This window comes from Diplodia seriata (genome assembly GCF_021436955.1).
Source record: "Diplodia seriata strain FDS-637 chromosome Unknown scaffold_5, whole genome shotgun sequence".
NCBI classification, from domain to species: Eukaryota; Fungi; Ascomycota; class Dothideomycetes; order Botryosphaeriales; family Botryosphaeriaceae; genus Diplodia; species Diplodia seriata.
The window spans coordinates 1352534-1376863 of record NW_027117312.1 but is presented as its reverse complement, the minus strand read 5'-3'; the positions used below and the strand labels follow the sequence as shown (position 1 = coordinate 1376863).

Below are 24330 nucleotides of genomic sequence, written 5' to 3'. Positions count from 1 at the left end.
TCGGGGAACGAAAGCCAGGAAGGGCGGGATCCGGACGCCAGGCTCGACGACCACGACCGCAGAGGCAGCAAGAAAATAGAAACCAACGTACCCTTGAGTAAGAGAGGCATGGTCTGGGCGGTACCGGCAGTTGCAGTGGCGCAGGCGCTGGCTGTCTCATATGCGAGAAAAGTCTAAAGTTTAAATCGACTGTGGCCCAAGTCACGGCAAGGGCTGCGTCGTCGTCTGGGATGTTGCCTGTGTCCAAGGTGGAGAGAAGCACAGGGCGCGCGCCGCGGGCAGAGTCGCGCGCAGATAAGGCTTCTCGACCAGGGGACCGGTGACTGACGAAACTTCTATTTCTAGCGTCGCAGCAGGCAGGATCAAAAGCGCGTGTTTGCTGACGGGCCTTCGTGTTCGTGAAAACGAGATATACGCAGGTTACGAGTAGTCAGCGTAGCGCCCCTTGAGGCCCCCCGACTCTCCCTGCCCGCCTAGTCTTGGCTCAGCGACACCCGAATCCATCTGGATATCCCACCCGACTGCCAACCGGATGCCAGCGGAGCGGTGCGTTCTCCGGCCCCTGCCGTCCAGCTGCCGCGAATCTGGCCAGCTCGCCAATCACACTTGTACCGCAGATCTGCATCTTAAGATCGCCCATTGGGCATCCATCGTGAATCGTATTCTCATTTGTGTGCTCATGTCAGCCTGTCATAACCCATGTCGTCTAGTCATGAATAGTCTCTCAGCCGGATCCAGGAATTTCAAAGAAAGGCATTCCCGCCGACATTGCCACCAAATCCACCTGCATGTCTCCCATGAAGCTAACTCTGGTTGGTTGCACTGACTCAGCAAGACGCGCTCGCTGCAGGGGGACGAACTCTAGCACACGGCATGCGTCTTGCCCGACTTGCCCTGCAGCGAATGCTCCTCGTCCGTGTAGTGATCGTTGTTCAACGTCCAGCGGCGGGCCAGCTTGCCCGTGTGCTGCTTCACGTGTCTGGCCGTATCGTTAGTCTTCTTGCCTCGACCCTTTTTTTTAGACGTAGCCGTGACTTACTCCTTGTGCTGCTCAATCCTCTTCGCATCCATCTTGTCCAAAGTCTGAAGAGCCAGCTTGAAGTCCTGAATCAGGGCATCGCAGCGGCTGCGCGTGAAGTCCTCGCGAACAACCACGCGCATCAGCTTGAGCTTCTCGCTGTGAGGTGCCATGGTGTATGCGGGAACCACCCAGCCACGCTCACGTAGCTGATGCGCAACTGCGAACTCATCGTACTCCTTCTTATGCTCAGGATCAAGGCGGCAAGCGACCAGCGGAAGTCCCTTTCCACCGGTTTGAGACAGGATGATGAAACCCAGAGCCTTGAGGTTGGCTGCAAGGTAGTCGGAGGTGCGGGTGAGATTCCTGATACTCAATTAGTAACGTGCAATCAAGCCCTCCAAGCATGGATAGTCTTATGCGCACCGGGATGGGGCAACTTACGTCATGATGGACTTGTAGCCACGCTTGCCCAACCTAATCATCTGGTAGTACTGACCAATGATCTGAGAAGCTCCACGCGAGAAGTTGAGGGTGAAAGAGGCCTGGTCAGCACCAAGGTAGTTGATGTTGAAGATGAGCTCCTTGGGGAGGAACTCGGGGTCACGCCAGACGACCCAACCAACGCCGGGGTAAACGAGGCCATATTTGTGGCCCGAAACGTTGATACTGACCACCTTGGGCAAGCGGAAGTCCCAGACTAGGTCAGGGCAGACGAAGGGGGCGACGAAGCCACCGCTGGCGGCATCCACGTGGATGGGAACGTCCATGTCGTTCTCCTCCAGCAGATCGTTGATCTCCTTGATGTCCTCGTACTCGCCCGTGTACGTGGTACCGAGAATGGCGCAGATGCCAATCGTGTTCTCGTCACAGAGGTTGACGGCCTCGGCGGGGTCGATAACAAAGCGGTCCTTGGTGCAGTACGAGTACTTTTCCTCTACGTCAAAGTAGCGGGCAGCCTTCTCCCAGCACACCTGAACGGCCGAGTTCATGACGATGTTGGGCTTGTCGAACGGCTTGCCCTCCGCCTTGCGCCTGTTCACCCAGCGCTTCTTCATGGCGAGCACGGCGAGCATAATGGCCTCAGAGGAGCCAATGGTGCTGGTGCCCATAGCATTGGTGTTCTCATCGTGCGCAGGGATGTTGAACATGCGGGCGATCATGGACACGCAGCGGTTCTGGATGTCGGCCGAGACCGGGTACTCCTCGTAATCGATGAAGTTCTTGGCAAAGCACTCGGTCATGAGCTTCTCCGCCTCCTCCTCCATGTAGGTGGTGACGAACGAGGCAAGATTGAGAGTGGGGGTGCCGTCGAGGGAAAGGTCATCCTTGATCAGGCCTGGAAGCTGTCAGCGGAGGAGCGCGAGCTTGGGGTCAACGCGACGCGCACGGTAGGCAATTTCCTTGGGCATCTCCCGGTCCGGCATCTCATGCCTGGGGATGTCCTCAACGGCGAAGCGCGAGCCATAGACGGAGGCGGTGAGGGTGTCAGGCTCGATGTAGTCCTCGATCTTGATATCCTCGAGGCCCTCGACCAGAGGCCGCGAGGTGTCGAAGTTGGTGGGGATGCGGGCGAGGTGCACCATGGTGGCGATTGAGGTGTCAAGGTGGGTAACGATGGTGCAATTGAGGGGCAGAGCGTGCAGAGGCAGAGCAGAGCAGAGGGCAATGGTGTGGTGTTGCAGCGGAAGAGGGCGGGGCACAAGGTCAGCTCGGGGCGCGCGGGGCCAGCGGGTAGATCTTAGCACGGAGCTTGGTGAGCTTGTTTTCCCAGCCACCAGCTGGTCAGCGTTGCGTCAGCGTCAGCACCAGCGCCAGCAGCGGCGGCGTGCGATCGCAAGCGGCTCCGACAGGCCAGCGCGGCGGCCACCACTATCCTGACGTGGGCAGCGGTGGGTGGTGCGGCGACGCCGCGTACGTACGTGTGGCCCCTCACTGGAGCTCTGCCCCTCCACTCGATGGGCAAGCGAGATGCGCAGATCCAATCGCCGCGCAGCCGCCGTCGGCTGCCGCTCGCGTTCCTGGCGCTGCCCCTCATCGCAAGCCTGCTGCCCGCCCAGCTCCTGCCGATCTCCATCATCTGCCAGCCTCTCGATGTGGGTCGCCCAGACCAGTCTGCGACCGCCCACTCTGCATCCCACCGCGCTCCCCACCGATCAGCGATGCAGTCCGCGCACGCATCACGAGAGATCAACCGGTGCGACCAGAGCCGTCTCCGCCGCGCAATTCAGGCTCCCGCAAGCCCGCAATTGAGGCTGTGTGCATGCCGCAAATCGGCGGTGAAGCCTCCGCTCGCGGTCTGGCCGGACGGCTACGCACGGAAGAGCGTCGTAGATAATAAAGCTCTCGTCCCAGCGCCGCAGAGCTATTTTTTCTCGAGTTCCAGACGCGACCCATTCTCCATGGGTTGCGTAGATCGTTGTTTGCTGGCCGGGCTGGCGGCTGCTGCCCATTGGCCGCCTCGCCAATAACGCCCGCCTCTGCCGCTGCGAGCAGGCAGAGCCGACGCGAGCAAGGTATGTGAGTAACTGCGCTGTGGCGACTCAGCGCGCCCTCAACTCTCCACATGCACCCGACTCGAACCATCGTCTTCTCGTCTGCTCAACCGACAGCTCACGACTGCTGCCAAGCACGGCGACCTCCGCCCGGTCATGTCTCCATTCCCACTTACGAGTACACGAATGTACATCTCCATTTCACCGAGCCTACGGCCCCAGTTTCTCCGTGCCAAGAGCGTGGAGCCCTTCAGTCTATGGTACTCGTACATACAAGATGCGCAAACAGTTCCGTCGTCAATCGTAGTATCCTCTTTATGTGTGCACCGAGCGTCCCGACCCAAAATTTTGAACAAGTAAAATGAGAGCGGTATAAACAAAAATGCTGAAAGAAAGGAAGCGGAATTAAACGCAACTGTAGAGGATAGCCGAAAAAATACCCATCCGAGTGACGGTCGAAAAGGAAATTAGTCCGCTTAAGACACTCCAGCTCCACTCGCTTGCCGCTCGAAAGATGCAAAAGCCATACTCAAGCAAACAAAAATGCGGGTGTTTTGTTTCTCTTTCCGACGCCTTGAAATGCCAGATCCCTTGCCTTGTTGGGCTCGCTTTGGAGCCTGTAGATCGTTCCTACTGGTAGTGGTGCTTTTCGTTCGCTTCTCCGCAACACCCTCGCCCAATCCGCCTCAACGCGTGTCCTCTTGCCTGTCCGAGCACCGGAATCGTCGGTCCCGGCAACCGCCCAAGCCCACTCTTCTCGGTCTATACCGTCCCACGTCCTCTTTCAAATAATGTTCGCAATGCTGATTCTGCTCGTTCCGCCCGCGCTTGCCGAACTACCCGAGCTGCCTGGTGGCGGCGCCGCTGCACCACCGCTGCCCTCTGCCCCTGGTGGAGGCCCAGGTGGCAAGTTGCCGATATCCGGGGCCAACTGGAGCCTCTTGCCTGCAGCGTGCGGGCTGGGCTGATAGAACGCCGGTTGTTGCATCTGCGCGTGCACCTGTGCATGGTGTCTGGACCGCTGCTCTTCAAGGAGCGTCGCGATTTGCCGCTCAATGCGCTCCCAACCGCCCCACTCGCGCGATTCCTTATCTGTGAGCATCGAGTTCATCCGAGGCGCAGGGTACCGTTCGTTGTCCTCTTGCATTGGTTCGCCGTTCTCGCTGCTGCCGCCCGAAGCCTTGCGTGCTTGGGATGGGTCCTTGGCAACAGCCGCCGCATTCAAAGCATTTTGCCCCTGAGTTGTTGTCGGCGCGTTGAGCTTGATGCCCGTGTCGCTGCCCACCCAAACCCAACTATTCTCCGTGGATCCTTGCAGGTCACCGCTCACGTACGCCAGCATCTCCTCGTCCACCTCTAGCATGGTCTGCGATCCCGTTCCGCTTTGTATGCGCTCTGTGAGCCGGTCCAGGAAAAAGGACAGGTTCCGTCCGCACGCCATGTTGACTTTTCTCGCCGATCCAATGGCCGCGCTGGCGCGCACGCATGTCAGCGCCGCAACGTACTCTGCGCGGAAGCACAGGACCAACGTGCAGCGCCAGAGATGGGTGCACAACATGTGCTTCGCGGTTGCCAGGATGCGTGCCTGCCAGCTGTCGCCACGGAATCCCGGCTCGCCCGCTCCGTCGTGGAAGGCCGGCGGCGAGAGCATGCTGCGTGAGATGTATTTGGCTGTGTCCTGTGCGACTGCAAGGCAGCGGTTGAGTGCATCTATGCGCTCCGCGGGGTGGCACGCAGATGACAGATTATGCCTGGACAAATGGAAGCGCGCGAATGGCAGCACGAGGACAGACGTTAGAACACCTGGGTCCACGTAGCTCTCGGGCGCAAGTTGGTACGTCTCGGGGAAGGAAGACATAATGGCGCGGAAGTAGTCCTCATACGTCTGTAATGTGGCAGCCCCAATCGTCCTCGCTTTCAGCGTCTTCTTCAGCTGGCCCAAGAAGCGCATGACCGGGATGGTATTATGCAGCGTGATCATCATTGGCTGTCCGGGCGAGGGCCGCGAGATTCCGTGTGGTTGGATGTAGCTGTCGTCAACCGCTGCGGGCCAAGAAACTTCGCAGTCCTCATCGTCAATGAGGACCGGTCTGCCAACCTCAAGCGAGAGGAGCCTAGAAATCATCAGCCACTGCAAAATCCCTCCTAAAAATCATCGAATCTTACCTATCCCACGAATAAATTGACCACCACACCCGTCGACGCAATTCTCCCTCGACTACCGGCCAAGGCCCAGTCTCGCAGTGCAATCCTAGGTCCTGAGCAATCCTGACGGCCGAGCCAAGCCATACCCATCCCGCCGACTTGAGGTTCATTTCCGTGAGGAAAACACTGACGAGCAAGGTAGTCCGAGCGTGGTCGATTGTCATATCATCTGACCAGGTGTTGATACTGCGCGCCGCAATCTCCATATATGTTTTCCCCTCATCCTCTGCTAATGGAGCTCTGGAGGACGACTCGGCTGTCTGGAGACTCCCACAGGCCAAAACCGCAAAAAAGACAGCCACCCAGATCTGTGGTGCCCCTTGGAAAGACCCGGTAGAGTAAATCTCCTCGACTTCGGCCATGAAGGTCGGCCAGTGAATCAACGGTGCCCAAACGTGCGTAGATCCATAGTACTGAGCCAATAGTTGGTCGGTGATGTGTCTAGGTGGCAGCGACAGGTTGGCCGCTGGATAAGATGGCTGGGGAGCATTGTGTCGGTATGGAGGAGGCGCCTTGAAAATCCCGCGGCTGTAAATGCGAATGTTCTTTCGGACGTGGTCGAAGTTGCCCAGCGAGGGAGGGCCGTGCTTTCGCTCTGAGCTAGGGACTATGTCGGGGAGATTGAGGGTCGGGACGTCAACTCGTTGCTTGTCAACGTCCATGGCGCCTCCGTGCTGGAGCATGGTACGCAGTTGTGAGATTTGATGTTTTGCTTCCGCCAGCTGGCTTTGTAGGTCCTGGACTTGCTTGATCGAGGACATACGACGGTTGGTTTCCTACACTTCTGCGTCAGCATGCTGCAAAGTATTCATACGACACTGTGCGGAGATATTTGCCTTGGTGAACTGGCATCTCACACTCCTGCTGGAGCACTCTGAGCAACTCGATGTTTCGGTGGCGTCGCACTTCACTTTGCGCTCCCTGCAGGCGTCACAAGAGGGATCCTTCCTGCGCTGCCGGTACGCTCGCTTGGTCGCGGACAAGCCTCCCGAGAGATGTGTAGGTGAGATTCCCGAGGCTGACATGTTGGCGTCAGGGAGTGTTTCATGGATGCTGCCTGGGAGGCTGCCAGTGGCAGTGCTCGGCGAAGTTGACGGGTTTCCGTAGGGATAGGCATATGGAGTAGCACTATAGCTGCCGGGAGAGCGTGCTATCGTTTGATGGGGGAGGGTGGGTGTCTGGAGGCCATGGGGACGGCCTGAGCTCAGGCCGAAGAGGCTCGAAGCCGGGGGGATGACGGTCTGGGGGGAGGCGTTGGAGGAGATGGAGGAGATGGAGGAGATGTCGTGACTAGGGACTGTGTGAGATTGCTGCCGCGTGTAGGAGCTGTCCATGGTGACTAGAGGAGCAGCAGCGTGGCTGCTCTCGAAAAGACGACGGGTCCCAAGGCACTCGGTTGCTGCCGAGATCTCTGCGGGTCGCCTCGGACTTGACAAGACTCGGGCCCTTTCTGAAAGAGGGAATTAGATGGACAAACCCTTGTCGGCACCATACAGCCCCCAGTGGTGCTTTGATAGGACGATGGCGCACAGGTCCGGGTCAAAAATAGCGTCGGGGGGTCTGCGCGGGCTGGTCGTCTGCGTCAGGCAAGCACACAGACGGTGCGACCAGCTCGAAAGGATGCCGATTTGCTCGGAACGCAGGCGTGGATGATCCCGCGCTGAAGTATCGACGGGAAGGCCAGCTGCATGCGCGGCGTCAGCACAGGTACATGAACGGCTGAAGCCGGGTCAGGCCGACCGGGTAGGCAGTCAATTGACGAGAGAGCGGGTATCGCGCTGGCTGCGGTGCGCGGTCGGGACGGGCGAGTTTTTGCAGAGCTCCGCGCGTGACCAGGCGAGTGTGTGGCGGGACGGACGAGAGAAGAAAGAGGGATCAGGCCTACCTATCACGGCTGCTGCAAGTGCATGAGACCCCCGCTAGCAGATCGAGAGGGGCAGGCGAGGATGCTGCCGCCGCCGGGGAAGGATCAACGGCAGGCTCCCAGTTCGCCCGTGGGAGAGGAGGGGGCGGCGGAGGAGCTCGCGCGGTTGACGTCTGTTGAGAGTGCTCTGCCTCGGCCTCTGAATTTTCTGGCACGCCCCCTGGCGGCTGAGGCTGAAGCGCGCGGCCGCTTGGTCAACGCTGGTCGTGGAGCTGTTCTTGGTGGCGCCACGGCACGTACATGGATGCGGGCAACGGTCAGCGGTCAGCGGTCCGCATATTTGATTGAGGGCGGGAGCACAGCATGTTCGTATCGTTCTCGTGTGGTGCGGCCCGGGTGGGACTGCGCTGTGAGGACATATAGCAGGCTGGGCCAGGGCCGGCGATCAGTCGAGCGCGAGGCATCAGCGGCGGCGGCTGGCTCCATTAGGGAAGATGGTGATCTCGAGTTAGCTGGTACGGTGCAGGCGCGGGCGCGGAGACGACCCAGCGCGCAGGACAAGGTCCAGGAGGCTAATCTGGCCAGGGTCCTGTATTTGCCGCCGCTTCGACGGCGGGATCTAGGATCCTAGTGGGTAGGCAAAAATCTTCACCATTCGCAATCCCTGCAGGGGCCGCCTGCCCGGATTCGCCCGGGGGCGCGCTGCCACGGCGTGCTTGTGCCTGCTTCCGCCCAAGGATGCCGATGCGCCCATCTGGCGCGGTGGTGATGCGCGCGCTGCCTGCTCGATGCGGCGCCTAGCCCTACCCACGCTGCCCTGTCACGCAATGTGGAGCAGCCCGCGCCTGCCAGCCAACCACGGGGCCCGCCAGTCTGGAGAAGCGCGGCGGGTGGCTGGCCTGCTGCGCTGATGCTGTGGCGCGCGCCGGTGAGAACGTGGCTCGCGGGCCCGCGCTGCTGGAAGGCCGTTGCACGCTGGCTGGCCTGGGCCGGCGCGTCGCTCGTGGCCTCGGCCGGGCCCAGCTGGCGCAGTGGCCTGAGAGCCTGCTGCTGGCAATTTCAAGCCGGACGAGCGCCTGCTCCGGGCAGGTCGGCCGTGTGGTGGACGAGATGCTCACTCTACGCGAGGCTGTTAGCGTCGGCGCTGTCTCACCCTGTGCGCTGCGCGAGGGAGCCGCACGGTAAATTTGGAACCGCGCGTGCTCGCTGCCCGGCGGGGTGGGATGGCATTGGGGCAAGGCGATCTGCTGTTTCAAGGTCGACAATACGGCGCAGATCATCGCGCGGGATCTCCGTGCTTTCGGCAGTCGGATTCCTCCGCCCTCCCACAGGCGGCGAAACCAACCACGACGACAGGCATTGGCATCTTCCGAGCGCGCATCATCCTCCACGGCGTCCGGCTTTCGCACCGCTTCCCGTTAGGATTTGCCGCGCGTGCATGCTCGGCTCAGGCCTCAGCGCTCGCAGCGCCTCTCGGCCCGGCAGCAGCTTTCGGGGCACCGCGACGGCGATCTCGCGGCCGGCAGTCGCTGCGATGTCAGAGCCGCTCCCAGAAATTGCCCCAGCAGATCGCGCCTACTGAGTAGCCGAAGCCGCCACGGCCCACGCTACGCGGCCTTGAGCCCGCCCGCAGATCGTCGACCGCGCTGTACCGAGATCGAGCCCGCCTATTGCGCTGGCTGCGGCCTGCCTTAGGTCTGCTTTGCCGGCTGCCCGTCCGCACGTCCGGCTGCCCGCCCGCGTGGCCTGCCGCTGCCCGACTGGCCCCCGGCTCAACTCCCATCCGCCTGCAGCCCGCGCCAGGTTCGTTTTCGTGGGACGCAGCGAAGGATTGCGAGCCTTGCCCGCATCAGATCGCCCCAAGCCAGGACGCCCGCTGCCCGCGTCAAGAAGGCAATGATCATTGGAGAGGCACGTGACGACCCAGGCCGCGGTGTGGCAAATGCGGCAGGACGCAACGAGGTGGGCGCAATTAACGTCCCTTTGACATTAATCGTCACGATACCGATACCTCCATCATCGGCCCATCCTACTACGCAGCCGCCGGTTGCTGCTCGGCCGCACAGCCTCCGCTGTACGAGCGCTGCGTCTGCGGCATATGTCCCCTATCCGGGGCTCGGCCTGGAAGGGCCTGCTCGGCCAAGTGTTCCAGACTCCTTCCATGCCCGCTGCCCGCTGCGACACTTGCGAGGCCGGCGTGCAGCCGTCAAGCGCCATCAGCCCGTTGGCGGCTCCTTCTCGCCAGAGCGGAGACGGCGCCGTTACCCCTTTCTTATCTTCACGTGCTGTCCCGCCGCTGTTCCAAACTTCGGATCCGGCCGCCGCCCGCTTGCCGGAGGCCGCGATCCGCTTCTTTTTTTTGCCAAATCCGTGGCCGGCATCGCCCGGTAACTGCTCCGACGGCCATGCTGCGCCCTACGACGCGCGCTGCGGCCCTGCCATTGGCCGTGTTCCTGTCTGTTTTCCGGGGATTCTGCGGCCGCTTGGGACGATGGGCCTTTAGAGTTCGCGCAAAATTTCTAGAAAATCTCTTTCCAACGTCTCGACCTCTGCATAAGACGTTAAGCTTTCTGCCTCCTGCCCGAGCTGCCGCCTACCCGCGCCCGGCTTCCGAACAAGACCAAAATGTGCAACGAGCAGACTCACGCGTTCCTGAGGGCGCTGCCCAAGTGCGAGCAGCACATCCACTTGGAGGGCGCGCTGACGCCCGAGGTGCTGTTCGCCCTCGCCAAGAGCAACAACATCGCCCTCCCGAGCGACGACCCCGCATTTGCCTCTCCGCAGGCTCTCCTTGCCCGCTACGAACGGTAGGCTGCTCTACCACTCCCCCGGTTCCGCGCCCGCCCCTGGGCACACGTGACAGCGGGAATCCCAGTCTCACGCCCTGCTGATCCCGCCTGCTCTAGTTTCACCTCCCTTGATGACTTCCTGCATTATTACTACATTGGCATGTCCGTCCTCATCCACGCCTCGGACTTCGAGGCGCTGGCGTGGGACTATTTCCAGCACGCGGCCGCTGACGGCGTGGCGCATGCCGAAGTCTTCTTCGACCCGCAAGCGCACACTTCCCGCGGCATCTCGTACGATACCGTGTTGCAGGGCTTCAGCGCCGCCCGCGATCGCGCCACGCGCCAGCTCGGCATCTCAACCGAGCTGATCTGCTGCTTCCTGCGCCACCTCCCGCCGCAGGATTGTCTCGACACGTTCGAGCACGAGCAGGTGCAGGCTAGTTACATCGGCGGCAAGATCGCGGGCATCGGCCTCGACTCTTCCGAAGCCCCCTTCCCGCCGCAGCTGTTCGAGGAGCTGTACCACCGCGCCGGCAAGCTGGGCCTGAAGCGCACCGCCCACGCCGGAGAGGAGGGGCCCCCTAGCTTCATCCAGGACTCGCTCGACCTGCTGGGCGTGCAGCGCATCGACCACGGCCGCCGCCTGACCGAGGACCCCGCGCTGATGCAGCGCGTCGCCGAGGAGAAGATCCTGCTGACGACCTGCCCGCTCAGCAACGTCGTGCTGCGCGGCATCAAGGACGTCGCCGAGATGCCGATCCGCCAGTTTATCGACGCCGGCGTGCGCTTCAGCATCAACAGCGACGACCCCGCTTACTTCGGCGGCTACATCCTTGACAACTACGTGGCCGTGCAAAAGGCATTTAGCCTGTCTGTTAAGGACTGGGACTGGATTTGCAGGGGTGCCATTGAGGGCAGCTGGTGTAAGCAGGAGCGCAAGGATGAGCTGCTAAAGGCGCTGGACGCTGTGATCGGCGAGTACGAGGGAAAGCTGAGCGCCTAAAAAAGCAAGGTTTCTCAGCTGAGAAGGCGTGTTTGGCGTACCAAAACAGGGTGTAAAAAGTTGTGTAGAAACTCGTAAATAGACTTGCGATACCAAATAGAGTTCATGCTTGCTGTTTGGTCTTCTAGACCATCGAATATCGAGTATTTGCTTGCTAGTGAAGGTGATTTTCTCCGAATCCACTAGCATCTGCACGTACGGTCGGGGCTTGATGAGGAAGTAGGCGAATCAAACGGGTCCGCAGACACAGCTGAAACCATTGAACCCGCGACCAATAGGCCACATGGCTCGAAAACAGGACCAACGGCATTAGATATATATATGGTGACGTGATTCAGAGCATAAAGATAGATTCAGCTGCAAGCGCAATGATCGCCAGCCAAGCAAATTGACAGCTTTACAAGAGTGTCACCTCTAGAGGGCACCCGGGCATGTACGCCATGCAAAGATAATTGTCGACTCAGACATATGCAGCCCCGCTCTGAGCTGTTGGAGCTTGAACGAAAACTACCACTGAGACACGGACGTTGGCTTGACGGTCTGCACAGGTCGGATCACTGTACCTTCCCATTTCACGGTCACTTCCCTAAACGGCTTAGCGTTAGCACGACCAACTTCGACCTCATTCTTCCTTCCCCAGGGCAACCCGCACACCCCGAAGGAGACTAGCGTCCCCGCAATTCGCCCGTGAGGCAGCTGCCACGGCCGCTGCTTCCTCAATCGCCGGCGGACAGCAACCATAAATTTCTCTCGCTGCTGCCTCCTCCTCCGAACTTCTGCATCCACCGCCGACAACCTCAGCTCCGCCCCCCAAGTCCAACTCCCCTCCTAACGAGAATGCCTCATTCTTCTGACCGCCTACACGGTCGGAGAGCGACTCGTATCGTCAAGCTGACCGCACCGCACCTCACTCTCCGCAAAAAGTAAGTCACCTCGCCACCTCACCCTCACAACCAACCCCGTCCCCATGATGAATCGACGGAACCCGATGCGGGCCGTCGAAAGAACAGCTATCTGAGATCTACGGCCGACAGTCCCGCGTCTTGCCTGCGAGCCCTTCGTCCGATGACGTCTTCCTCTTGCCTTGCAATGGTTTATCCTTCGCGGGTGTAACCTCTTGGTGTGGTGGTCAAGGCTAGGTGAAGGTGCGCGCGGTGTGAGGCGAGGGATTCAGGTCCGGAGAAGAAAACAAACCGAGCTACCTCTGACTGGGGGAAAGATATTCTTCACGATTGAATTTTGCCACATTGATTCTTTCAAAATGTTCGTGCTAACAAGTCGTATTTCTTAGCAGGTACCGAATACACTGGCTGTTAGTCTGTGCGTGTTCTCAAACGAGTGCGGGTATGGAGAGTGAGGGAGGCGGAGGAAGGACAAGGGTTGGAGGAAGTTTTCGGTCGCGGAGAGTAGATACTTCGTTATTCAATCGGTCCCATTGTATCCATTGTGCTTCCTCCCTGCTGAATGTGTCAACTAGCTACACGGGTCAATTCCGAACGCGTGGGCTGTTAGAAGAATACAGTGTTCTCTTTACGGCTGTGGACTTGGTGGGCGGAGACAAGGTGGCGATATCCCCCTCTAGTAGCCTGGGATTGCAACAAAGGTTGGAATATCCGTATTCGTACCAATCCATGGAACATGGTCGCATATGTCTCCACCATCTTTCATGTCCCCAACACACCTGAATTGCGTGCACGCATATTGTTGAGCGCGCCGATCGCACAAGTTCAACGGAGAATCCCACCATACATACCCGTGGGCAAGAAAGGAATCGAGCTCGCCCGCATCTACCTTGTAGAGAAATTGCGCCATACATATGTAAGTACTTGGATCTAATACCTGGGCAAATTTGCGCAAGCTCCAGACTCGCATCTGTGGATTCCAACCACTTACGTAGGAAGTGTGTAACTTCGTGATGGGGCCAGAGGGCTTAGGTCTTCTGTCACCAGTTGTGTCTTCAGCCGAAATACAGCATCCGTCGTCGCAATTGCTAGGTTCTGAGACCCAAGGTTCGTCAACGCCGCTCCATGCTTCGTGATCAGCGCTTTAAGTCGGACGCGTTCCGATTAGCCATACACCCGCTCACTGCCGCAATGGCCTTCTTCTCACCTGCATCATCAGCAGCATTCTCAGCAGACGGTGCCACGCGGAAGCCGGGCGCAGCAGCGCGGGCGAGTGCGCCATGGCCTGATGAGAGAGGCGCGCCGGTGGAGAAGCCCGCGGCGGAAACCCTGCTGCAGCCGGCCCAGACGGGCTACGAGCGACGCGCGACTGATAACATCAAAAGTTTGTGCACCAAGCCAGGACACTAATTCTTAGCTATATAGTAATACGTGAAACGAAAAGCCGCATCGATAAGTTAAGCGTAGTAGTAGTTGGACAATCGAAAAACGATAATAAGAAAGACCAAAAAAGATTGCTTCCGAAGACCACGCTAATGAGATTACACATACCTTAAAGTAGCCTGTCTTGAGATCCGCCCTTGAGGGTGGGTTGTCCTGGTCGTGCTGGTTATCGGAAAGCCTGTCTGTCGTTGGAAGTGCCAAGTATTGGCGTGGAGAAGAAGATGTGGAGCAATGCCCACACCGCTGTTGGGTGAGTTTGTAGGTCAATTTGACCTGGTCGTGCTGGGAACTGGAAAGCCTGTCTCGGTCAATTGTTGTCTCGGTCTATTGTTGTTGAGTTGCTGAGTGTCCGGTGCGGACTATTTGGTGGAAAAGCTCGAGAACTGTAAGAATGTCAGAAAATATCTATTAGATTCGAACTCGTGGTCTTCGGAAGCTGGGTAACGCGGTGGAGACCACCCAGTGCGTCATGCATCTTTGTATGGTGCAGTACGCTCGTGTGTTTGAATTTATGGTCGCAGTAAAAAGGACCGCGACGAACATACCGCAACTGCGACCAAAAGTGGGAGTATTTTTAAACGGCGAGATCTTCAGACAATGCAGCGAAGCTGTTTTCTACCAACTTATGTACTGAGATGACATTCGTGTTACTGGAATGGATGTATGTGCCCTTGGCTTTTAAGTACGCCATAAGTGTATCTTCTTCTCTCCCGCGTCTGATGAGGTATTGCATACAGTTAAAGTACGAGCCCAATGCGACAGAGGCATGCAGAGATCTCACCTCAGGAAGGCTTCCAATGTTTAGATACTAACAACATGAAGCATTGTACTTCAGACGAACGCAAACATACAAGAATATTTTGCTTCCTCACCTGGCGCCTCACACCTACACTTAGTACTTAGTGAAGTCCTCCTTCGGCGCGTTTCCCTCTTCCTTCCCGGTCCCATATTTTCTCACGTGCTCCTTCGCAGCCGTCTTGTCCGCCTCGAACTCCTTTACCTCCTCGCTATCCATATGCTTGGCGACCTGGTCAGCCTGCCACTTCTTGAAGGTGAAGCCCAAGCCCTCGTGGCTGTAGTCCTTGTCGTTTGCCTGATCCTTGTGGTACTTGACCTGGATGAAGTCCGAATCGACCGTGTCGGGGTCGAGCGAGAGCGAGACGAGGCCCGTCACGCGGGCGGTTTTGGGGATGATGCGGAAAGTCCACGACTAAAGGAAAAAAATCAATCAATCAATAAGCAATCGCCCCCCACAAGCCGACACCAACATCCCGGGGGGAGAGGAGAAAGGAAAAACAAGGCAAAACCGCACCTGATCGTTTTTGAACTGAATGAAGTCCCTCTCGTTCTTGATGACCTGGTACCCGTTGTTGACGCTGGCGTTGAACAGTTTCGGCAGCGCGAACCACTGGCCGGCCATCTTGAAGCGGTCGTTGGCGTACACGAACTGGTCGTCGTACACGCAGTCGGGCGTGTAGCGGCGCACGCGCTCGACCGTCGGCGCGCAGCTGTACAGCGCGATGATGTCGTCGACCAGCGCCTGCCGCGGGCCGTCCAGCGGCAGCGACCTGCTCGGGTCCGGCGTGTAATCCTCGTCCGTCGCCGTCTGGCGCGGCTCGAAGTGCTCGCCGGGCTTGCTGCTGCCGGTGGTGGTGGTGGCCGAGGTGGACATGGCGGCTTTTTGCTGGTGCGTCAAGCTGTTCTTTCTGACGCCCTCGGGCTGTTGCGGCCGGTCGGCGCTCAGTCTTCGAAGCGGCGGGTTTGCTCTCTGCTCGGCGGCTTTGAGCCTTGCGGTGTAGACTTGCTGCGGGTGTAGGATGGATGCCTTGTTGAAAATCTTCTTCGCGCCAGACATCAAGAGGTTTGAATGCGTCGGATAGTCGTCGCCCTTGGATTTCGGTTCGGATGGAGGCGGCTGTGCTGTGGAATGGGCAGCATCACTGTTTGTGGCGCTCATTTTATCAATGCCTCGTAGTTTGCGGTACTGGTGCTACTGCCAGTTCAATTCAGTCTATGATCCTGGGATGACGTGAAAGATGACTTCACGAGAGAGCGGATTGGGGTGAAGGAGCAATATAAGTGCGTGAGACGGAGGAGACGGCCTCTCAGGAGAGACACGGATGCATCATAGGCCGGCCGCGCCTCCGCATGCGCATCACCTGGAGACGGCCTTGTCCGCCAGCGCTTGGCGGGGGATGATCGCGAGCAAAGACGTCAACGATGGACGCCTATGGCCCATGACGTAATTGATAAGATCTGTCTTATCGATAAGCACGTGCCCGCAGCAGCTCTTGGAGCTCTTTACAGTCTACGACACGTCCAGTGCGGCTGATTGAAATCCTGGGGCCTTTGGCCCCTCAAATTGAAATCAATTACTGCAAGGCTATCTACATAACCGCCACCCCCGGGCAGCTATGGGAAACAGCATAAACCCAGATGGTGAAAGCAACCTCCTGTACCTCGCCGTTGTCCCTGACGCCAGGAAGAGAAGAAACGCCTCCACCATGCTAATTATGCCTCCTCACTCCAGAGCATCCCAATTTAGCCGTTCTGTATGCGAAAAGCAACCCACCCGTACTGATTACTGAAACCTGGTCCGCGCCTCTGCTGAGGGCATGTGTGACTTTTTTTTTTTTGTAGTTTTGCAGGAGAAAAGCAAGTTATCCACCTATCTGGCGAATCTTTCGTTTTTTATCTTTCGAGTTAGTTCAAGGAGACGACACAAACCTGGAATCCAGTCGCGGGTCTTGATCCTGGGGCTGCTCAGTTCTCTATCGAGACGGAACGGACGCTCGGCGCGGGTGACCTGGGGAATGTGCAAACTGTGTGCGATCTGCTCTCATCTTTCGATCAATCAGGCATCTGCTCCACTCCACGCTCTGAAGAGGCGATCAACGCTCAAACTACACCTTGGTGCTGAGCTCAGCCGGCGGGAGTTGCCACCGCCTCTCCGTTCGACGAGTGGCGACGCTTTGCGGAATTCTGTGACAACGTTTCCTGTACCATGTAAGCATTGCATCAGCAAATGACCCGTGTGCTCGGAGCAACCTAGCCCGAGCGATTCAATCGGGGACTCTTCTCGGCGGAAGAGCTGCGCGACTTTCACCGGCGGCGCCCCACCAGACTCGGGTTTTCTTCCTTGACTGACCTCCATTCCGGCTTCGCGGTGAGAGCGCTTCTTCGTCGCCTTGGCCTTCTTGGCCTTGACCGGCTTCGTCTCGCCTGCGTCAAAGCAATCATCTGGGAGGTCGTAGCTGCTGCACATCAGTATCTAGGGGGTGTCTGCTACATCAAACCAATCCTTGGGGCCTACCTCCTCGTGTGCACGATGCGGATTGAATGCAGGTTTTGATCGTAGTTAGCCCACTCCTGGCACAGCCGTTTGAATTCCGAGACCGCATAGGAGATGTCGAGTGACTTGGCACCTGCAACTGTTAAGTAGTCGATTCTTCCCTGTGTGTATATGCATGGAGCTCTTACCTGGCTTCAGCTCAATGCCAATGTAGAATGTAGTCGTGTAGACAGTAATGGGGGTGTCGCCGTTGGCTTCCTTGCCATTGGCGTCGCCGTTGGACAGATCGAGCTTGTCTGCGGCGCCCCCAGCACCGATATCTTGAAGCATGCCGTTCGACTCATTAGTCGTATCGGTCTTGACTGAGTACTTCACACTACCCTGCAAAACTTCTTCCTTATCCTCTTCCGTCTTGCAGTGGTGGACGCGCTTGAAACCCTTGTTGAACGGTTGGGCCAGTTCAACGTCCTCTGCAGGGGATTGTTCGATCAACCCGACGAGCTTGCGAACCTTGGACTCCACCGAACTGCTCCAGTTGTCCTGTGCCTCCTTATCATGGCTCGCTGCCACAATGCTAAGGTAGTACTTGAAGTCCTGGGTGAAGAAGGTGTGCTTGTCGAAGAGCTCCCGCCAGCGTCGCTTTTCTGCGAGGATGTCACTGGTGATTTGGCTCGCACGCAGCAGTTCGCGCTTGATGACCTTCTGCGTCGAGTGCGTAATATTGTGGGTTGCGCACATCGAAGGATAAGCAGGAGTGATGATCGGCATCAAGTGGCGCTTGTCGCCGGGGTAGATCTGGGGATTCCAGACGCGTACTTGCAGCGGACCATCCTCGATTTCCTTCAGCATGATGGGACGTGGCCAAGGCCACGTGCTCATCAGGTAAAAGAAGCGGCCCAGGACAACGGCTGCACAAGCCATTGGGTACAGTTGGCATATACGCGCAACCATCATAGCCCAAGCGATACCTCCTGGGAATCCAACAATGTTCGCATAGATGGCGTGGCCTGTTCGATTTTGCGTCAGCTCTGTGGGATCGAAAGACATTCAACTGTACACATACGCTGTGCCCATAGCTTGACAGCTCTGGTGACCTGCCTGAAGATCTTAGGCTGAGGGACCAGGGAAAGCACCTCGTCCGTAACACGAGTACCATTCACACTGCGCAAATCCGTCTCATCCAGGCCACGAAGCAAGCTGTTGTCCTTCAAATCAAGGTCTAGGGGCACCGAGGCGATGGCAAGGCGAGCGAAGATCAAGTCGATGTCGATTCCCAGGAAGTCCATCTTGATGATTGGAGTGAAGGCATCGGGAACCGGAGAGAACTTCTCGATGGCGCCGGGAGGCGCAACCCGCTCGAGCACATTGATGAAATGCGCAAAGAAGTCGTCGCGGGTGACGTGTTTGGGTGAAAGAACGAGCGTATCGATATCGGAGCCTGGTCCAAGAGCAGAGCGTTAGAGGGGCAAAACTCGCGTGTGCGCACACGCAAACGGGAGGAATACATACCGGGGCCGTAGACACCCAGGCGATAGCTACCAAAGGTGCAGATCTTGCCACCAGCGTTCTCGATAACGGAGGGCGCAAGGCCCTTCACATGGCCAACGTGACGGACGAACTCCTCGACAGCCTTCTGCAGCGTCTGCAGAGCGGCGCCCCTACAACTCGTCAGCACGGCGCAGACGGTGGTGGTGGCGACGACAAACGCACCTCTTCTCCGTCTCCTCTGGCGCCTCAAAGGTGTTCTGGCCGCGTAACTCGTCCAAAAGAGCAGCATCCAGCGCCAGCTCGGCATCGGTCGGAGGTGCGCGTGAAATGGGATCTGTCACGCCCCAGCGCCTGGCGGATTGGCCGGCCATTCTGCCTCAGGCAGTGGGGGAGCGAGCAAATGAGTGGCGGGTGTGCAGCTGGGACAAAGGTACGTCGGGGTGGGCGGCGCGCGGCTTTGGAGCGGCAGGTGTGGGTTCGGAGTGGCTGGATTTAGGCGCAAAGCTGCATGCCGAGGCGCTGAGGACAGGCGACTGGATGGATGGGCTGGGTGGCCACGGTTTGGAGCGTGGGGGAGGCGATTAGGTTGTTGAAGCAGGGCAGAGTCGTGCGTGGAAAGCGAGCGAGGGAGCTTCGCGCCAAGGCCAAGGCACCATCTGTGGCCGCGCATCGCCGACCCGCCTGTGTGCCTGCGCCTTGGCCCTGGCGCAGCAGGCTCTCAATTTCCGCCGCACAGCCCGCCCGCCTGCCTGCGCGGCCAATATTAACGCCTAGTTCGACGCAAAAGAAACCGCTTCTCATTTCGGTGCAACAGTCTGCTACAGCATTGTATACCATCATTATACTGCAGAAACAGCACGGCGCCCGGGCCACCTATTTCCTCCTGGCGGCCCCTACCCGCTTCCAAACAAAGCCCCCAGCTTCGCGTCCAGCCACTGCACGTCGTCCTTGCTTTGGCCAGGTCCTGCAACGCGTTTCAGCACTCCGGTCCAGACACGCCGCTGTCGCGCATTCTAACTCACCTCCAGCCCAATGTCCCCAGACGGACGGGAAAGCCTCCATCGTACCTATCCCTGGGCGCATCGCGGCGACCTCATTGGCCGAGTCCTCGGGACTGTTTGTTCAGTCAGCTTTGTCCCGACGGGCGCTTGCTGATCTTACGGGAAGTAGAGATCGGTTCTGCCAGGCAGCACCAGCGCTTTGGCCTTGATCCCCTGCATCGCCTTCGCGAAGTCTCCGTTGTACGGCTCCTGGTCTGAGCAGTCGCCGGCCTGCCACGTATGGAGCATCACCATGAGGTTTTCCGGATCTGCATACATCAGCATCTGCATCAGCCTACACATCATCTGAGACAAACCCTTGGAACACGCCCAGGCTTCCCAAAAGTTCACCATGAAGTCCTCCAGGTTCTTGAAGCCCAGAGCCTTCTCGTAAAGCTTCTCCCTGTAGAACGCCTGGCTAAAGCCCCAACCGGCGTACCCACGGCCAAATGCTTTAAGACCAACGCTTTTCTCCTCAGCCGTCCATGGGCGATAGTCGCTAGCTTTTGCCAACGCTTCGCCCTTGGCTGAACCAGCTGACGACGCGCCCTTTGCGGCCAGGAGAGCCGTTTTCACGCCTTCAAGAAAGACCTGGTTGTGCAGAGAAGTCTTCGCAGACCCACAGAATGGAATAACCAGATCCATGAAGTCGGGATACTGAGTAGCCCACTGGTAAGTCTGGCCGGCGCCCATGGACCATCCCAGCACGGCCTTGGCATGCTTGATGCTCAGGTGCTTCGTTACTAGCTCGTACTGGGCCCGCACATTGTCGTAGAACAGGACGTCGGGGAAAGGCTTCAGCCCAGGGGTGTTTGAGGGGGATGAGGATTGGCCATTTCCAAAGAGTGCGGTGATGATGATGAAATACTTCTGCGGGTTTAGTGTCTTATCATCTCCAATGAGCCATTCGTTGTCGGAGATCACTATGAGTCTCAGCCGGAGCGGTTCTGCAGGCGCAACGCTCAGGTGCACACCTACGTCCAGAGTACCAAGTAGGGTAGATGACGGCAGGCAGGCCTGGTTCACCGAAAGTCTTGTATGCGATGAAAGCGTCCGGGATGAGGCCGCCGGACTTCAGCTTGAAATCGCCGAGCTTGTACGTGCTGTAGTCTGCCATTCTGAATCCGAGCAGAGGTGTAGGGCAGCACCGATCGCTCGATGGTTCGCAATCTTTAAGCGTTCGCGCGGTAGATAAGCGGGAGCTACCCCTCTTCGCAGGCCAGGGTGGTCCTTCCCCAAGCGGGGCAGTCGCCAGGCGGATGACGTGCACTGACTCTGCGTGCCCGCAATTGACCGCCCGCGCGAATCAGTCCACGCTTTCGCGCCGTCGGCTGTGAGCCCTGCCGATTTCCTTATCCGCGTCTTGCTGACAAGCCGATTACAAGCCGTGGCTGCATTTATAATCTTGGCCCAACACTACTTCACCTGCCCATAGACTTAATTCAGAACAACACATCAGCAACCATGGCCGACACCCGAGTCCATTTTGGCCCTCCCGACGGCCCCAACTCGATGATGGACAACGAGAAACAGATTCAGCGGAACCCGCACCCGGACTTTAAGAGTGTCGAAAACTCCCGCCCGGACTGGCAAGACAAGCCAATTGCGTGGCACAAGACTAAGAACCCCGACTGGAAGCTCGGCGACGGGCCCAACGACGGCGGCGAGAGCCTGAAGAAGGAGCACGTCGAGATCGATCCCTACGCCGACGGCCGCCCCGCCACCTTCAACTACAAGCTCCTGATCTCCGCCATCACCCCGCGCCCCATCGGCTTCGTCGGCACAAGATCAAAGGATGGTGAGTGTAGCACCGCCGTCTCGAGACAGGACCTGCTAACACGCCGCAAGGCTCGTCAACCAACCTCGCCCCCTTCTCCTACTTCAACATCATCAACCACGACCCGCCGCTCTTCATCATCGGCTTCGCCGGCGGCTGGCACCAGGCCAAGGACTCGCTGGCCAACCTGCGCGACAGTGGCGAGTGCACCCTCAACATCATCTCGGAGCACTACATCGAGGCCGCCAACGCCGCCAGCATCAACGCTCCCTTTGGCGTCTCCGAATGGGCCCTGACCGGCCTGCACCCGGCCCCCTGCACCGTCGTCAAGGCGTCGCGCGTCAAGGAAGCCGTCTTCTCCGTCGAGGCCAAGCTCTACAAGACCGAGGAGTTTGAGAGCCGCGCCACGCCGGGAAAGAAGACGGGTGTGCTCGCCATCGTCGAGGGCGTGCGGTTCTGGGCGAGGGAGGACGCTTTGAACGAGGAGCAAAACTTGATCGACCCGCAGGTAAATTCTTCCTTTCTTTTGTTTCTCATACGTTGGGGAAACGCAGCTTGCTGATTGGTGGCGTGCAGATTCTGCGTCCTATGGCCAGGCTCGGAGGTATCTCGTACGGACGCGTCGTCGAGGCGCTGGAGCTCCCGCGGCCCGATTTCGAGCAGAAGATTAAGTCTGATGATGCGGAGAAGCTAAAGCAGCCCAAGGCCGAAGGAGAGTAATGGGAGATGTTGCTCGTGGTGTGGGGCGTAGGCACTGATTCTTTAGTTGTAGAAGCGGGATACCAACGCCTTGGTAAGAGCACCATTTGAGACGCCATAAGGAGCATACAAGATTTCGTGCTTTTGGTATAAACCTCTATAGAACAAAGGAGGAAGGTTACGAAAGGTAACTTCTATAATGGTCCGCTATTGCAGCTACTCGTCGCTTCCTCCGTTCAAAATAAGCAGTAAAGATCAACTTCAACCTCAACGCTATCGCAACTCCCCTCCAGACATCTTGGATATATTTACACAATTGTAAAGAGCACATTGGTTGAATCTGAGTAAAGCCCGGAATAAGCACGTTCCAACTCCTTCTCCTCCTCGTTCTTGCCGGCTCCTGCCCCACCATTTCCGCAACCTCCTTCTTCAGGTTCTCCTCTACACACGGCCTCTCATGCTCCCCTTCCTGTCCTCCTTTCCGCTTCTCTTCGTCCTCCCGAGCTGCTGCCTTCTCACCACCCTTCTACTACTCTTCCTCCTACACGCCATCATCCGACTTCTGTTACTACTCCTCCACCGCGGCTAGCTCTACGCCACTCGAGCGCTCCTGTAGCCGCTTCCCGCTGCCGCTTTGGCTGCTTTTTGTTTTCGACCGGGCAATTACGTACCCAGTGATCAGAACTGTTGCAGTAAAAGCACCTGCCCTCCGCCAGGCGCCGCAGCCTTGTTTCCTCGTCAAGAGGGGGACCGGCACGAATGATATTTTGGAGGGCGATTCTCCGGTCGGTGGTGCGGGGGCGAGGAGGGGGACGACGGGGCGAGGTGTAGAAGGTTTGAGGCACGGGAGAGACGTACGCCGGCGCTTGATATTGATGCCACTGTTGTTGTGGTGGCGGTAGTGGTGTTTGCGAGTATTGTGGCCACATGACTGCTTCCAGGGGCACAAATGTGGGGTATTCGGGGTAGGCGAGCGCTCCCGTTTGGGGGCATAACAACATCGGGCTGTAGAAGTGAGGGTAGAAGGGCGGCGGCATACCTACCCAGAGTTGCAGCCACTGAGACTGATCCTGGTAGTGCTGGTGCGGGTAGAACCACCAACACCACTCCTCCTCCGGTCGCAGCTGTGGTGGCTGGGACTGATCCTGGTAGTGTTGGTGCGGGTAGAACCACCAACACCACTCCTCCTCCGGTCGCAACTGTGGTGGCTGGGACTGTTGCGGTTGCGGTTGCGGTCGCTGTTGCAGCTGCTGTTGCGGGACTCTTTGGACCGCGGGGACTTGATACTGCGTGTGGGTGCCTTGATCGTGGAAATCTTGGTGAGCAGTAACGGCGGCCGGAGAGGCTGGCGGTTGAAAGTTATTCATGTATGGGAAGAAGGGGTGGTGTTGTCGGGGAGGAGAACTGGCCGGGCGGGGGGTTCTGGCTACTACAGAGCCTTCCGGGCCCACCGGTATGGATAGGCTTGGCTGGTTCTCGTCATCTTCAGGAATTGGCATGATAGTTTTCTGTGAATGCTTATTTGCTAAGCCTTTTTAGTTGAATCGATAGAGGGTTGTCGAAGGGAAGTTTAGCGAAGATGAAGAAGAGAATTTCGATGGAGGGGTTTGTTTTATAAGTAATAAGTGCGGCAAATATAGATTCATGGCCTCTAGATCCTCAGTTGAGTCCGCTCACAGTACCATAGTTCAAAATCGAATATTTCGCCTCTAAACCGGCAATACAGCCTAGTAGGCAAAACGCAATACATAATGCTACCACAATCTAGCATTTAACCCATTTGACTTTCGTTGCCAGAGAGGTTGTCACGATAATTTATCAGTCAGTTTGGTGCAGCCTAATGCATACACACATGCGAGTTTGTCTCTCACAAGGCCCGCAGTTACTAGAATTCAAGCCGCTCCGAGGCAATTTCTTTAGGGACCGCTCTGAGTAAGGTACTAGCCCTTAGGTTAAATTTTCAGGCGGCTTGCATCCCGCTTGTTGCGAGCCAGGGTTGTTCACTTAAGTGAAGTCTCGGATTGCCTATTGGCATAACCTCCGAGGGGCCGAAATAGGGGTCCTCCTTGGACCGTGGTAACAGAAGCGCATGTACCTCGGGTCAGCCACAGCTGCGCCTTTGATGCTGCAGTGTGTGCACTTGAGTGGGAGGGCAGGATCACCAAAGGTGCTACTGGGAGTGTTTTCTTCGGCGCTCGGGCTCATTATTTCGACTGCTGTACGGCCATGGAGTTCAACACGCCAAGTTTGCGCTCTCAGGCCTGCGGGACGTCGGCCAGTCTCACGATGCAAAGAGTGGTTGAGACGTGGGCACG

At 58.0% G+C, this 24330-nt stretch overlaps 6 protein-coding genes across 6 annotated transcripts; 2 read left to right on the top strand and 4 right to left on the bottom strand.

The window, feature by feature from the left end:
• Window positions 1-861: 861 nt before the first annotated feature.
• Window positions 862-2604, bottom strand: SLS55_005411 (uncharacterized protein; the record flags this gene model as incomplete). The annotated part of the gene is made up of 4 exons (XM_066776861.1): window positions 862-979; window positions 1040-1384; window positions 1463-2357; window positions 2409-2604. The coding sequence occupies 4 exons, from the start codon at window positions 2602-2604 to the stop codon at window positions 862-864; spliced, it is 1554 nt and encodes a 517-aa protein (XP_066632703.1).
• Window positions 2605-4297: 1693 nt separating this feature from the next.
• Window positions 4298-6479, bottom strand: SLS55_005410 (uncharacterized protein; the record flags this gene model as incomplete). The annotated part of the gene is made up of 2 exons (XM_066776860.1): window positions 4298-5627; window positions 5680-6479. The coding sequence occupies 2 exons, from the start codon at window positions 6477-6479 to the stop codon at window positions 4298-4300; spliced, it is 2130 nt and encodes a 709-aa protein (XP_066632702.1).
• A 3728-nt stretch (window positions 6480-10207) lies between these two features.
• AAH1 (adenine deaminase) lies at window positions 10208-11374 on the top strand (the record flags this gene model as incomplete). Its single annotated transcript, XM_066776859.1, has 2 exons — window positions 10208-10389; window positions 10489-11374. The coding sequence occupies 2 exons, from the start codon at window positions 10208-10210 to the stop codon at window positions 11372-11374; spliced, it is 1068 nt and encodes a 355-aa protein (XP_066632701.1).
• Window positions 11375-14611: 3237 nt separating this feature from the next.
• Window positions 14612-18870, bottom strand: PAP1_2 (polynucleotide adenylyltransferase; the record flags this gene model as incomplete). Its single annotated transcript, XM_066776858.1, has 9 exons — window positions 14612-14929; window positions 15032-15639; window positions 16447-16525; window positions 16868-16973; window positions 17033-17144; window positions 17200-18018; window positions 18075-18449; window positions 18521-18669; window positions 18722-18870. The coding sequence occupies 9 exons, from the start codon at window positions 18868-18870 to the stop codon at window positions 14612-14614; spliced, it is 2715 nt and encodes a 904-aa protein (XP_066632700.1).
• Window positions 18871-19656: 786 nt separating this feature from the next.
• Window positions 19657-20656, bottom strand: PAP1_1 (polynucleotide adenylyltransferase; the record flags this gene model as incomplete). The annotated part of the gene is made up of 2 exons (XM_066776857.1): window positions 19657-20513; window positions 20566-20656. 2 exons carry the CDS (start codon window positions 20654-20656, stop codon window positions 19657-19659), a joined length of 948 nt encoding a protein of 315 aa, XP_066632699.1.
• Window positions 20657-21003: 347 nt separating this feature from the next.
• Window positions 21004-22036, top strand: SLS55_005406 (uncharacterized protein; the record flags this gene model as incomplete). The annotated part of the gene is made up of 3 exons (XM_066776856.1): window positions 21004-21337; window positions 21388-21824; window positions 21893-22036. 3 exons carry the CDS (start codon window positions 21004-21006, stop codon window positions 22034-22036), a joined length of 915 nt encoding a protein of 304 aa, XP_066632698.1.
• Between the last annotated feature and the right edge of the window lie 2294 nt (window positions 22037-24330).